The sequence below is a fragment of the Botryllus schlosseri genome, chromosome 9 (assembly GCF_051294905.1).
Source record: "Botryllus schlosseri isolate E-star chromosome 9, Bs_hap1, whole genome shotgun sequence".
NCBI lineage: Eukaryota > Metazoa > Chordata > Ascidiacea > Stolidobranchia > Styelidae > Botryllus > Botryllus schlosseri.
The window spans coordinates 5466017-5482172 of NC_137244.1; the positions used below are offsets into that span (position 1 = coordinate 5466017).

Sequence of the window (16156 nt, forward strand, 5' to 3'; positions counted from 1 at the left end):
CAGGGGTCGCCTACTCGAAACGAGTCTCGGGCTACTTTTCAAATTTCATAGAGGCCGCAGGCCACAATAATACAATATCGAGACAAAATAAAACGCACAGTTTAGCAACCACGTTTTAAAACAGGGGTCGCCAACTCAAATCGGGATGCGGGCCACTTTAAAAATTTCGTAGAGGCCGCGGGTCGCAAGAATGAAATATAGAGACAAAATAAAAGTAAAGTCACACTTTTCGCAACCACGTTTTTAAATCATTATACGTCGGTGCAACGCTATGCTGTGTAACATGGGCGACGGTCATAGTTGGCGTTCGATACACGGAGTAATATTTTAATAAAGAAATACAAATACAACAAAAGATATCATGATCATCAATTTCGTTTTATTTTGAACTATGAGCTGCGCACGCTTTTCGACGACTGAGGAATCGATATTGGGACTAACGCTCTCTTTTAGCGTAGGCCACGGGCATTACCAAAAAGAAGTAGCCTAACAGGCAAATTCGGTGAAAAATATCATGGCGATCAATTTCATTGTATTTTGAACAATGAGCTGGTCGCAATACCTGACAATGCTTTTCAACGCTTTGGAGCTAGCCAGAGACGTTACTAGCTGAAAGACTATGTCCTCGTAGAGCTCGATCTTTCAGCATTTAGAAATGATTTACTTTGCGTTCTTCCGAAATCCCGAATCAGAAGAGGGAAGCAATACATGACCTTGCGGACCGCGTGTTGACCACCATATATGGTGTATACAGTAAAGTTTCTTCCACAAACTGGGAAATTTTTAACACGAGCCAATATCAGTACAGACAAGAATTGAATCTATATGTGATAAAGATAATTTGATACATAACTTTGATTCCAGATATGCACGAATAATTCAGTAGAAAGCCATACACCCCCTTCTCGTAGCGAACAGAGTGTGTATTCACAGCCTAAGGGTGGTTAACCGGAATAGAACCTACTTACAACCTCAGAATTCCGAAACTCACCTCTCGGGGTGTCAATCGAATATTACACCAGAATTGGTATTGACTAAATAGCATTTCCGTATTTGTGTACCAATTTCGAATCAATTCAATCGGCGTTTTGTGTTCTCTGCTTATATTCAATACTATAATAGTTCAGTTCGTTTCGTTAATTCGTGCAATATATACGGCTGTGATTAATTCATAAAGCATTGTTTTAAATCAGAGATGGGCAGACTATTGAGCTCGCGGGCCGCATCGAACATCTTAATCCATTCGCGCGCCGCACCATATTAGTTTGAGATTATTAGGCAAAGCGGAATATTTCTATTTAATTATATAGTAACCGAAGAAATATGAAGATAATATCTATGTATATATTTGAAATACACCAAACATTAAATTGACGGTTACGTACACGCGTCAGAAACATTGACAAGATTTTTCAAGGTGACCATTCTCAACAATCAATTTGTCCAAATTAGGGATGAAAGTAAATTTGAATCTACGAGGAGCGATCTGTTGATAGATTTGGTGATCCTACTTTTAGTTTACCTCCAGGACATACTTGTGATCCAATTTATGCCATTTTCGTTATGACTTTCTGTGATGTTTAGCAGTTGAAACCTTTTAAAATGTGCGTTGCGTACCTTGAAATCAGGCTATTGCGACAGTAATGAAATAAACGCCATGGTCAAACTACAACTTATCATTGTCTATTACCATATGCTCTCTTTTAGGAGGATTTTTCCTCCATTTTGGACAAAAGGCCCATATATCCGGCGAAATATCTGCATAGTCGACGAAAATCGGTTATTTTGAGAGTAGGGCTAGAAAGATGAACCTTTATTTTTTCATTTTTTAATTCAAAGTCAACCCACCTAAAATTAGATGTAAGCGGGTATTTCGTGAGTCAAGTCGGGAAGATGACCTTTTTATTTTTTTAGTTAGCACATCAGTTTCACCTGCGAATTCCGAAGAATTATAGTTTTGTCGTCCACAACTGAACGTTCTAACATCTGTAAAAGTGTCCTACTTTTGGGTTCTTAAAATATGGTAAGCCTATCACTGTCATGGTGAACTGTATTCAGATAAAGTTCAGTCAAGTCCCTGTAATAATTACATTTTTAGTTACATTTTATTTTCTGGAGGCTTTCATGGGCCACACAAATCGGTGTGGGCTATACTTTGTCCACCCTTGTTTTAAATCCTTTGCGCCTACGTGCGGCATACCTTCCAACGTCCATATATGAGTATGTTCCTTCGTAAATCATCGGTATGTGTTCTTGTTTGTCAAAGAACATTTGGATTATATTATTGTGTGTGATTTATACCGCGATATCATTCTAAGGTGTACGTTCTGTTTTCGCGAACAACCATTTGGGTGTAAATAAACAGCCTTTTCGCTAAGAGTGTAGAACGTTTGCCGATGGCCAACTTAAAATGTTTGCGACATATATATCGTTCCAGCAAACGTTAAGTTCTGGAAGAAAGAAGAGATCGGCGCCGCGAAATGTTACAAATTGGAACGATATTGCCCGTTTGATTACAACAAACCGAGCACGTCATCTGTTGAGATCACGGCCTACGTACTGCTTACGTATGTCACGCTCGGACGGATCAACGAAGTGATGCCGATTGCCAGATGGATTGTGCAGCAGAAAGGAGCTTTCGGAGGTTATCTCTCGACTCAGGCTAGTTGCTGACTCTTCATTAAGGCTGTTCAAAAATAACTTTTTATCCAAATTTCATCCATTCACAATTAAAATTTTTAATTTATTAGCAAAAATAATTTAAAAAAATTCAAATTTTTTTGTCAACCCCATGAAATTGTTGAGCTGTCTTCAAAGACGATGTAAAATAAATTTGAGTCAATTCGAACCAGTAGAAGCGGAGGTATTTGAGTTTTTCGTTGATAATTCTCGGATTATCCTTGATCGGTGGTACGAAAAACTCAAATAACTCCGCTTCTACTGGTTCGAATTGACTCAAATTTGTTTTTCATCGTCTTTGAAGACAACTCAATAATTTCATTGGGTTGACAGAAAAATCTGAATTTTTTAAAATTATTTTTGCTAATAAATTAAAAATTTTAATTGGATCTGCGGAGTTAGAATTGAACCAAATTTGGTGTGCAACGTTTTTCAGGGTAACCTGATAATTTAATCAGTGAATGGCTGGAATCCGAAAGAAGGTATTTTTGTACCGTCCTACAATTCATGTTTTATACACCAGGTCAAAGTTGTTTTGAACGAGGACCACAAAGAATAGCTTAATAGCTTCCGTCTACCGGTCAAATATAGTGGGAAATGTAGTGTTTGATGACATTATGACTTCAATTTATTTGCTTTTAACCAACCTTGAATTCTTCTGCGGATCCCATAAAATAACGTGACAGGTCCCATTCAACCCGTCCGAGCCGTCGGCCCGGCATCACTGTAACCAACTGCTGAAACCAATGTACTCGTATAATGCCTGTACGAGTGTACCATAGTGTCCGTGACCTGGTATGACATTATCCTCCCATATAGGATGAAATATATCTCATTTGTGGATTGCAGACCATCTATTCTGCAGTAGGAAAAGATATAGGCCCCGAATAACTTGTTGATAGAACTGTTGATGCAAACAAAGTAGTGATAAGTGATATTCTCCATTACTACAAGACACTGTAATGGCTATTCAAGCCCTTGCAACCGTAGCCGGATATTTCTCTAACAGAAAGTTGGACTTGACTGTGACTATTGCGCACGATGCCCGGCCTTCTGCTCAAGCTACATTCCAGCTTACGCAGGATAACGCTATCTTTCTTCAGATGGCCGAGGTAATTTACTGCCCGATCCTCTTTTTACAATGTGTGCAAAGCTTCTAAGACGTGAGCGTGCGTTAGGCATACTTACTTCAGATATTGCCTATTTGTATCAGTACTTGATAATTGTTTCATTTTGTAGACATGAGGTACTCATTTCAATTACTCAGTTTATACCCTATACTTACAAGACGACAATCTGTATATTGTGTAAAATAAACACACATTTATCCGCGACCACATGTTGGAATTTTGGACCACAGCTCGAGACATTCTAACGATCTTAGATATCCATCTTTCTTCAAATGTTGCACTCGTCATTAAATAATATAATCTCAAATCGATGAAGGCCTAAATATATTAAATTACATTTCATGTTTCACGGCAACCATTATGCGTACAAGTTTGCTTGCTACTGGCAGATTTGAACAATATAGTTAGGACTATCTCAATACATCATGCGTATGCTCTCTATCTCATCGTCCCATTTATATCATGCTATTTGGCTACACAATACCGACTAATGTGATCAATACTACATTTAGCGCGTTACCTCTTGAGCACTTGATAAATCTGAAAAGACTCACAATTGTTACCTTCATAGAAGCAACTGCAAACGTGGCTCTTTCTCAAATTCTCGACCTTATATCGTAATGGTTAGAGTTCAGAGAACTTTGCTGGCTCTCTGACCTTCGAATCGAAAAAAGCTGCTCGCAAAACGACGCAATGCTAAAATGTGCCTTTGACTACTCGGAAACTCCAGTACTGTCATCATTTTCTCCTGGTTGAATACATGTCGAAGGCTGGCTATTAATAATTATTGTTCGTTCAGTTACCGGCTCTGGATGGAAACCTTACTGTATCCGCAAGTGGCGTTGAAGTCGGAGATGCACAATGTACCATTGGATACAATTTGCCTGTTGGGCCGAGAGCGGACGAACCGTTTGTCGTTGACGTGAACTCAGACGAATTACCCGATCATCGGGTGAAACTAACGATTTGTTCCAGGTACAGTTGATTCTCAATTATGCAGCAGTACGGTCCGTCTCGAGGTAACGATAGAGCTTATTTCACGAATTCCTCGGGAAATAATTAGTGTACTAATACACCAGCCTATAAAAGTGGAGTTTTTGCAAACGGTAACATGTTGGAAGTTGAACACTCGAGAATGTATCTGAGCAATCTATATTCTATATAATATACCGTCACTAACTAATCAATCAAACCAATAAATTTGAAGCGCTGTGAAGAATCGTCCAGGACATCACCGATACATGCTACATGCTGCATATTTTAGTCTACACAGCTTTTCAGCAAAGTTTCATGGTCACGTTGTCTAGGTCTTTCGCCGCGTTAAAACATGCTCAGGCGATCGGTTTCTAAACTTCGAAAACATCAGATGGTGGATGTCGAAGCTTCGATTTAATAATTTAGGGTGGATAAATCAAATTATTTAAAATGTTTTTTAAGCATCAACAAACACAGAAATGAAGTTCTGAACGGGACAGGGATGTACGTTGTCACCTTTACGCTTCCAAGTGGATATACCATCGATCAAAGACAGGCCACTAATGACAATCCGACCGCTAAGCTCGTAGAGCTCGTAGGCGAGGAAGTAACGGGATGTTGGATGTTTCGATATGTTTTCTTAGGGTTTTGGAAAGATTTCGTTACAAAACTCCATTTTTCCTGTGATATACATAACCGCTATTCCGGAACAACGGCAAGATGAACTGCTAGACCAATGGTTCTCAACCTTTTTTGGCTGTGGCACACTTTCGAGTTAGAAAAAGTTCTGTGACCCACCTCTTATCCTAAAGTCATAGTCGTGTTCAATGTATGTTAATTGCAGCCACCGATATCGCTATTTCTCTTAAACATACACATTTTTTCTGACCAATAATAAATAAATGTAGGCCTGTGGGGACTTAAAATTGCTTCCAGCGCGACGAAAATTTCCAAGTTGAATAACTCTCCAACATACAAACAACGAAACTGTTGTCCCATGGACCGCGCATTGAGTTGGTTAGTGCGCGCAGACGCGAGAAAAATTAGAGGAACATTGCATACGACGTATCACACTTCCGGAATACTTGATTACTTCAACATTAACTTTCAGTTATTATATGATCGAAATTATTTCCGTTGCTGTTGTTCGTAGGTTGTTATAGCCGGAGGACAAAAGCCGCCGTTTCCCCATACCATTTCTGACTTGAACATATAGTGACTCCATACGAGCCACTACATTTCATCAGAGTCGGAAGAAAAGCTTTATGTCACCTACCTATAATTCGATTGTATGAATATAGTTTTGAATATATGAACATAACAATTTTATCTAAACTTTCACTAACTCTACAATTTTTCAAATAGCTCTGTGGCCCACCGCAAATTACGCCTGTGGTTCACCAGTGCGCCATGGCCCACCCTTTCAGAACGCCTGTGCTAGACGTTATAGGCTGGACGTTATATTATATTAAAATTATGTTGCAACTTGCTATCATACCCGAAGGTGTCGTCGAAGCGTTAAGCGTTATTATTACATTCACCACCATCTTTGTGGAAATGTATTTTCGACACTCGTTCATCAAATCGACGGCGTGGATTTTGAGACTCGGCCGCATAGGCTATTTCAAGAAATGCAGCTATACAGAATTCGCTTTAAAATAATAAAAGTTTTCTCTATTTCTACAGAAATAGTATTATGTTAATTTCAAGAATAGTCATTTCATTGCTGTTTATCACTACCGTACATTCAAAATTTGCACAAGGCAAATGACAGTTGTACGATAATGAGCTAAATTCGTAGAAAACCTGGGGGTCCGCGGGGGTCCGTGACGGTGCAAAAGGGGTCCACGAAGACAAAAAGTTTGAGAATCACTGTTGTAGGTTTACTGCTTTGCAGCGAATCAAGTATCATGTCGTCCCTTTAAATATCTCAAATGCCCATCGCTGCAGATATTATACAAATGCACTTAAATGCCATCCCAATTTATCTTCCCAGCTTGCAAGAGGCATGGTTCTCTGTCTGGACTTGATGTTGATTCGGTATGCTGAAGTCGCCGGAGTCAAGCCGAAAATGGTTGTCGCATACGATTACTACAGTCCGGGTAAGATCTGAATACCGTCGAATCAAAATCCTAGCTGCACATCTACTGTAATGGTTTAATACAGTGCTTTTCAACCTGTGTGACGGTTCGCACTTGTGCGAATGAAAAAAATTGCAGTGCGAATGACGAAGGTGGTGCGAATGGTGCGAATGAAAATCCGGATCAAGTGCGAATGACGAAGGTGGTGCGAATGGTGCGAACGAAAATCCGGATCAAGTGCGAATGAAAATCGTGGTTGATTGTTAACTTTTCTGACGTGAAATAATTCAAATAAACCATGTGGTGAATTTAAGGTCAGTGTAACATTTGTAGTTGCGACGGAATTGTAAAACTTAATACGACGCACCACTAATCGTAGCACTCACAAGCCGTAGTGAATTAATATTCCCGCACTATAATTATTATGTAACCAAACGCCTGGTTTGGAAGCCGGTTTAGTGGCAGTATAGAGATCTCTACAATATCTATAGTGCCAGACATACAGTATATCAGCCCGTCTGAGCCTGCGACAGGCTGGAAATATGACTTCAAATTGACTTTCTACTCTCTTTCGCGAAACAATCATCATATTTTCGTAATAACTGTTCGATAAGCGCGAGGCACGAGGATAGTAGTAAATACCATCATTACAGACTCACATTTGCAAGTTACTGTAACGCAAATTTTTCCCGCTTCAAAGGTTATTAAAGTATGGACCGCAAAGGGTATAATTTTTGGTCGACGCGATGCTATCTGTTAATATGTATGTAATATTTATTGAATTTATTGCAAAATATCCTGCGATAGTTTTTACATCCAAGGTCACTGTGTTGGGTACTGTAGCCAATAAGCGAGACACGCAGAAAATATAGCGTTATCATGAGAATGTCCGACTGTTTTTTCTGGAAAACATGGTCGAAGACCGTTGGGATGAACTAATGTAGGGGTGAGCAACGAGCGAGCTCAAACATATGAGATTCATTCATTTCGAGGCTAACCCCTTCTGCGTCTGGACACATGAAGACGTAAAGTTTTAGCGAACAAACCGCTGGTAAAACGCGGTGCCAAAAACATAAGCTGCGACAAAACCTCTGTCAAAAGATGACCGATTCTGGATGGCCAAACCTTTCGAAATGGATTGGATATGCTCCGTTGTCGGCACGGAATAGTCCCGTTCTTGCAATCTGAGTAGACAGTAGTACAACTGCGATACGCAGAGGAATTTAATTCGCTCTAATTTGGAATCGCGTGCGTCATACATGTTTTGTAGAGCTGTCGCGGGTAGAATTGTGGTGTACCCGTTCTGTATGTCACACATGCCCGTAAAATCGTAGCATACAACTGTAATATTAAAAATGAATTCCTTTTCAGGAGTGAGGCACGGGTAGCTACATGCCACAAAAACTCAAAATTTGGTGGTAGTCTCAGAGCAACTTTACCGTTATTAAACTGTTATGAATTCTTAAGTTAGATTGAGCTAATGAGTTAAGCACACAGTATCGTGAGTTATTTGTTCTTCTCATAACCTCGCGAGACAGAAGGTGGAGCAACGTATCATAAGGTAGCGAGCTCTAATGTGCCTTGATCGTTTTGCACCTTATGTTCCAAAGACTTAAGGCAAAAGCCTCAACACAAACATGGATTTTTCCATCCTTTCGACAAAGTGGAGTCTCACGGGACTTTTGTGTCAGCTCTCAAAAACGATTTCTGCCAGCAAGCATTGTTCACTCGCGAAAAATACGCTGTATTTTGGATAGGGGTACAGAACAGATTATAAGACCTGGTCCTCCAATCACTAGTAGACGTTCTTGTTCAAATTCCCAACAACAATGTTTGGCTGAGAAGGGTTTTAGTGAAATAGTTGAAAGCAAAACGATCGAAAAAATTTGCCTTTTTAATGAGACACTTAATAGCTTATGCTACATAGTAGTCAATTTGTTGCACATCTGAACAAAATGTTGTTAAGTAGGCCTATATTCGTCTTTTTTATGTATAACAATTTTCGATTAGTTTGTGCGAATGAAATTTATTTTACAAAAAAAGTGCGAATGGAGCTCAAAAAGGTTGAAAAGCACTGGTTTAATATATTAGCGACAATTTCATATGTTGCTGTGGGAGCCCGCCAATATCCACCCATTACAATGCATGTGAATCTTCTTTATTCTATATAGAAATTCAAGCCATGCGTGAGCTCGCTCTGAAATCGGACCAAGATGTTTGCAGAATGTGCGGCGATCAATGTGCAGGATGTGACAGTGAGTGAATGAAAATTTCAAAAACCAGAATTGGCTTAACAGTGAGAGCTGTGATGTCATGCCGGAGAGGAATGTACTGTCGAAGTCTATGTAACCGCTCTGCTGTGGAATCACACTGGCTTCGGAACGCATAATGGCGAGGCCGGCCATGTGTAGGCTGTAGTCGAATGTGCTCAACTCATTCTGAGATCTTAGTCTTGATTGGATCTAGGTCGGTGGTTCTCAAACCGGGGGGGGGGGGGGGGGTGAATGCATCTGAATGGGGCGCGAAGCCAAGACGAGTATTTCGGGAGTCGAGGGAGTCGGAGAAATGACCTTGTTTTTAGTCAACACATCATAGTATCACCAGAATATTTTATATATTACAATATTTACGTCCGAAACCTCTCCTTTGTTGGATTTGTAAAAGTGGTGGGCGTGACATTTCTCGCAATCATAAAGGGGACGTGTCTTATTATTATTATTATTGATGAAAAGATGAGTGACGCTTTTCGCCTGTAAGGCCAGGTGCGTCACAGACTAGAATGTGCGATTTACCAAAATATGGTCAATAACCGATTTACAAGTAAGTACCACAAGATATAACAAATTCTGCAACATGGGATAACATTTCGGGGATGATCAGTAGATTTTCGAGTGTTGCAGTGATTTTGAGCTCGCGCGCCCTGTCGATTAAAAAGTTCCGATGAAAATCATATCGATTGCAGTGCAGCAAAAAATGCTCGACTGTATCAGGTACTGTACAATGGTCGCATAGGTCGGTGTCGCTACATCCAATTTTATATAAATGCGCTTTCAGGCGGCAATGGCCTGAACGAAGCCGAAATATTATTCGTTCGTAAAGCCTATGTCGATGCATCGATGGAAAGTGGCCATCAGTCAATGATCTATGGAAATTTCGATAGTGACCTCCACGCTCATTTCGTTGATATTCGGCGTTCCAGGTCGCTCTACAGTATTGACGTACTTCGGCTTTCGCCTCAGCGTGGCTAATTTTTTCTGGAAGCGTCTGAGAAGGGGTATTTTCGATATTGGTCCTGGCAGCTTGCCAAGCCAATTTATCAGCTAATTCATTACCACCGATATCAGCATGCCCCGGTACCCAGGCCAGGACAACAATGGCGCCTTTCTGAACCACTTGATTCAGCAAGCGACCACATTCAAATATAACATTCTGCGTTTGCGGTGCCTGCAGGTTGGTCATAGCGGATAGCACGCTCAGACTGTCCGATAGAATCAGATATGTTTGTTGGTATGAGCCATTCTGGCAGATCCATTTTAGAGCGTGGAGAATGGCTTGTGCTTCTATGGAGAAGATTGACTTAAGAGTGGAACACGACTGGGAAAAGTTTATCATCAGCGACGGGATGGTAAAGGCAAAACCGGCTCCCTCTGCTGATTTGGAGCCGTCAGTGTATATTTCAGTGGCATCCCTATATCGTTCGAATATGAAGTCCAGGACTATGGGTTTATGCGACAGAGGTGCGATATCTTTTTTAATGACGTGTCTAAAATAGTTTAAGAACCATTGCTCTCTTGGATGATTGTCATAGTATTGTACTCTATAAAATATTACAATATATCCATCAGGCAGCTGCTAGAGAATAATAGCCATCATCTTCTAGTAGTTAGACAGATCGCAGACCGTAGGGTTCCATTTACTTCCGGAATTAGACTATATTGGCCCCATATTTTCCAATTTTCTCTTGCTGAGATGCAAGAACTTATAGTCATAACATTACCTTCATATGTATATTCACAGGTGTATATGATGTAACGGGATGTGGCGATGCTACTTTTCCCTGCCCAGGTAATAGCATGTGAATCGCAGATTGCCTATTTAATTTCGCTTTGTTTATTATTTGTTGAAATGTTACATTTTCTAATTGAGATTTGATTGCAGACTTCATAGCATGAGAATCGCAAATTGCATATTCAATTTCGCTTTGTTCAATATTTGTTCAATGCTACATTTTCTAATTGATATTTGATTACAGACTTCACCGACGGATTGTTTTATGATTCTGCGTCGGGTGTGATGGAGTTAGTGACTTCGAAGGATGCGGCAACCACCTGCGAGGCTCCAAAAGGTGCCTTGGACTCGTCCGGTATCGGTGGCCCGCCAGGTGCGATGCTAACATACCTAATATAGGATTTATTGGGACACTATAGGGATAGAACAGCAAAACGATTTTGCAAGACGTCACAATAACCTATTGATTTCCTGCATCTGTGCACTACAGCCTCAATTGATTTACGAAGTAATAGAAATCGACAGTTCTGGGATTTAAGGCTGATGGTTGTACGTGCAGAGTAATAGGACGAAAAATGGCGCCATTGTTGCATTTTGACATTATGACGTTTAATATCAAGTAAAGCTTCCCCATCTGCATTCCTTTACTTGGTTGAGCTTCCAATTCAACGGCAAGCAAAGATCGCCGCTAACGATCTACCTATATATTTTACACAGAAGGGCCTACTCAACATGGTTTAGTCTGTTTCTAATACGACCATTCCATTTCAATAGTCTTTGATGCAAAACTAACTAATTTTATACCATTGGGATTTTTTCAAGAAGAAAATGCAGGAAAACATGTTAGCAAATTATCCAAGCATGCCCAATATTTGCCTGATTACAAAATATCTTTGACTATATGAAAGCGTGAAATATTTTTCCTAGGCTCTCTTTTCGATGGCATCAATCAGTACATTTCGTGCGAAAATTCGACCTTCTTCCAGTCAATACTTACCGGCGATAGCGGGTTCACGATCTCGATGGCGGTCAGACCACAGGAGATTGTAATTATGAATACTTACGTGATCTACGCTATCGGCTCTACAAACGGAACTGTGCCTTACGTGATACTGTCTAAACGACGAAGGTATTTCTATTGCCGTAGTGGAATGCACCGCCACCTAAACACCAGCTAGCTTGTTCGAGTACGACTGAGGTGTACTTTAAAACTGCTGACCATCAGCAAGATAGCAGTAGAGTAGATATTCCGATAATTTCTAGACTCGTTGACAGGTAGGCCTATAAGTAGTGATTTTGCAGCAGTAGTATGAAGTAGAAACGAAAGATCTTAGCGCAGTGATAATAAGGTTAGTGTATCCGGAACAATGCAAATTAAATGAAAATGTCGTAATCGCGGCAACCAACTTTGCTGGATTAAAATTTTCACCCTGGAGACGACTCGCCATGATAGAGGAGATCGTTAAGTGCTGGAATTCCCATGAAAAAACGTTGAAGGGCCAATGCTTTTGACTCGCAATCAATTCGTGATTCAGCGATTTACCGATCATATATTATTGCAGGAGCAGGAAATATTGGTTCCGTGTCCGTCGCAATGGTTGGTTATATACTGTGAGGAGCATCCCAACAAACGAGCTTCCACTCAACCAATGGAGCATTGTGACTGCTAGACTAACAGGAAACGGCGCCGCCGTCTTCGTCAATGGGAAGTCCGTCGGGACATCTGTAAAATGGCCGATTGCAAATACGATAATCGCGAAAGACTCTTCTATTAGAATTGGAAGATCACACTACGGAAATGCCAACAGCAGAGGTGAAATGATTCAAGAGCGCATCTATCTCACGGTGTTAATGCGTTTATTACACAATGAACTCTCCATTTTTCTCGACCATCGTCCATAGGTCTCGAAATACTAGCGTTAAATAAGTCGTAACAATTGTCATTCGAGGACAACGTTAAGATCGATGCTATAATAAGATTCACTATATACATGTATTGTATATGTATATATGTATAACAAGTCCACTATATTTGATGAATATATTCGCGTACCATATACGTGACTCGGAAAAATATCTCGGCGTCATCATTGATGCCAAATTGTCTTGGAAACAGCATATTAAATCCACTGTTTCAAAAGTAGCTCGATTTGTGGGGATGATGACAGAACTGCAATCTTTGGTTCCTAGATCAGTACTACGAATCATCTACTTCTCACTTTTTCACTCTCATCTGCAATACGGAATCTTATTATGGAGAAATGCACGTAAGACATTCTTGTGCAGAATTCTAACCCTGCAAAATCGTGCGACAAGGTTGATTTCATCTGTACCCCTCCGTACCAAATTATCACCTTACTACTGTAAACATCGAATTTTGCTAGTTTACGAACTATATCGAATGTTATGCATAAATATTTTTCCATAGTTTGCCTTCAGTGTTTGATGACTATTCATACCTGCTACAAACGTCCACTCTCATTGCACAAGATCCTCGTCAAAGGGAGATATCTACTTGCCTCCACCCAATAGAAACCTAACTAGGAGATCTGTCGACTACTCAGGACCTATCATCTTGAATGCATTACCACTGTATATCCGTGAATTGCCTTTTAATTGATTAAAAATACCTACTCAATTACCTCTTGTCGTCATACTAACATTGTTGCCCTACCCCGCCCAGACATTACATCACTGATTTGGTACCATCTTTTAATTTTGTCTTTTTTTATTTGCTTTTTTGACAAACATCTGTTACAGGCAGACTGCACACAGACAAGTGTGCCTGTTTGATGCGGGTGTGATCAGATTAGGGGACATCCAAGGTCGTATCGATCATTTCTATCTGATACCGAATACTGTGCAATGTACAGCAGAGTTGGATCAATTACATTATTTCAGCTCAATTACAATTACAATTAGTTACTTTCATGCATGTTTCAAATACATTACAATTACAATTACTCCATGCTAAAAATATCAAATTACAATTACAATTACAATTACTCCTTGCATGCTTCAATTACATTACAATTACAATTACAATTGCTGCTGTTGAACATGTAATTGAATAATCATAAATTCTACCGTGCTCCTTGACAACCGTAGCGTCGTAATTAATAACAATTGAAGTATTCATGTTTCATTCATGATACGCAAATACCCGTTAATTATTAAAAAGAAAAAACTTTTTCGAACTATTCCAGTATGCAGTATGTCGTTGAAAAAAGTATTATAATATATGCACGTGTTGGATTTGCGTATATAGTAAATAATTAAAGAAATAATATTATTTTTATCGAGGGACGTGGGAATTAGGATGAGGAGTAAAAACAAAACCGTGCTTTGTCAGATTAGACGTTATATAATATCCAGGGGTCTGGTTAGTTAGCCAGACGAAGTAACGATGCAGCATCGTGATCTGAAATCGTATTGTAGATTGCCAACCCACGGATAGATGCGCAAGATGTGAGTCACGAATGAATGCACCGACAAACGTACTGCAGAGCCGGCTAAAAGCAGCAAACTTTGTAGTCCTAGAGCTGGCGATCCAAGCGTCCAAATTTGATGCATCCGGTCTTTATCGTAAGCTATTAATGCACTAATTCCGAAAATACAAATTAAAATCTCGTCAGGGCAATGTAACTGCTCCAAAATAGCCGTTTAAGGCCGACTGTTCTGAAAAGTGAGAGCACCGCAGCAGCATGACCACAGTAATTATGTAGATCGGTCGCGAACTAGCGTTGGTTCTTATGGGCGGGGTGGCGAGCGGCTGGAAAACCGGGGGTGGCGAGCGGCACTTATTTCTTATGGCGGGGGTGGCGAGCGGCTATTGCGTCTTATGGCGGGGGTGGCGAGCGGCTCTTATTTCTTATAGGCGGGGTGGCGAGCGGCTGGAAAACCGGGGGTGGCAAGCGGCTTTTATGTCTTATGGCGGGGGTGGCGAGCGGCTATTGTGTCTTGTGGTCGCACGGTAACCCTTTTCAGCATAGACAGCGGTCGCACGCGGCTTCGTTGTTGGCATGTCGTACTTCGTGTTGAATATGTATCAAGTAAATAGTCATGTGAATGAACCTTTGTTAATGTGTATATCGTCGTGTATTATTACACGGTCTCTACTGATTCACCATGTGTTCTTATGGGCGCGGTCGTGATTCGTACTTTTGGGTATAGGCTCCGGTTGCATGATAGCGTTACAGAGATAGGGATCGGTCGCATGCTAACGTTTTCGGATATAGGTGGTGGCGGTAAGTCGTACTCTCGGGTATTTAGTTTGCCACAGAGCCGGCGCAGACGGCGATTCGAATATCAACAATAGTCGCGTTCGCAAACTAACACTTCAAAAAGATGTGAAATATTTGTAAAATCCTACGATCGCTCACAAGATACCACTTCCGGCATATCGATCTATCACTCAATACACAACCGAAGTTGAATTATAATTGAATGCGTAAATTTATCACCTCGGCATCAAAATTCGAAAACAACAACTTGATGCTTTATGTTCTCACTATAATTTCGTGATAAGTGTAATAAGTGCCGAATAACAGATACACCCCCGGCGAGACTTGAATACCAACAAATTGTCACTTATTTCTATTCTAGCCGTAATCCTTTGTGAAGTTAACGCTTATTCAAAAATGTGTGAAATATTTGCAAAACCCCGCGATCACTGACAAGATAATGTCTCGGACATAACCATCTTTCATGACTTGGTGTCATAACCATACCGATCGCTCACGCGGTGAAATTTTAGTAATCAGTTTGTCACAGAACTTGATTTCGCTGGTAAGATTTAACAAGTAACGAATAACAGACCGCCAGTGTCGGTAACTTGAATAGCGACAAATTGTCACTTATTTCCGCTCTAACCCTAATCCTCTGTGAAGTGAACGCTTATTCAAAAGGGCGTGATATAATTTTAAAATCCGACGACCACTCACCGGATAATGCTTCAGACATAGCAATCCCTCATGCCCGCTCACAAGGTAATATTTCGGTAATTAGTTTGTCCCAGAACCGTCGCAGACGGTGATTCGAAAACCAACAATTTGTCACTTGCCCGCGATCGCTATATGTTTCACACCTCTCGAATAGTGGCTGACTTTAGTTGCGTGATAAGATCCATGAAAATATTCAATCAATGTGTTAGTTTGTCAACTTGAGATGTCACTCACTACACAAATCAAGTTGAATCGTATTTGAATGTATTGATTCGACCCAACTCAAATCCTTTGACAAATCCTATAAACGCGATCTGTTGAATCGAACGTAACCTGAATA

At 40.4% G+C, this 16156-nt stretch overlaps 2 protein-coding genes across 3 annotated transcripts in view; both read left to right on the forward strand.

Moving 5' to 3' along the window:
• The window catches only part of LOC145446954 (uncharacterized), a 486702-nt gene that overhangs the window by 254490 nt on the left and 216056 nt on the right, over positions 1-16156 (forward strand). The gene's annotated exons all lie outside the window — the stretch shown is intronic.
• The window catches only part of LOC145446599 (CD109 antigen-like), a 69569-nt gene that overhangs the window by 40953 nt on the left and 12460 nt on the right, over positions 1-16156 (forward strand). Inside the window, exons 12-21 of the mRNA XM_080324946.1 lie at positions 2438-2656; positions 3628-3791; positions 4609-4784; positions 5247-5418; positions 6781-6886; positions 9037-9120; positions 10883-10930; positions 11118-11246; positions 11801-12002; positions 12436-12686. Coding sequence (XP_080181072.1) covers positions 2438-2656; positions 3628-3791; positions 4609-4784; positions 5247-5418; positions 6781-6886; positions 9037-9120; positions 10883-10930; positions 11118-11246; positions 11801-12002; positions 12436-12686 — 1551 coding nt within the window. The remainder of the gene's footprint in view (positions 1-2437; positions 2657-3627; positions 3792-4608; positions 4785-5246; positions 5419-6780; positions 6887-9036; positions 9121-10882; positions 10931-11117; positions 11247-11800; positions 12003-12435; positions 12687-16156) is intronic.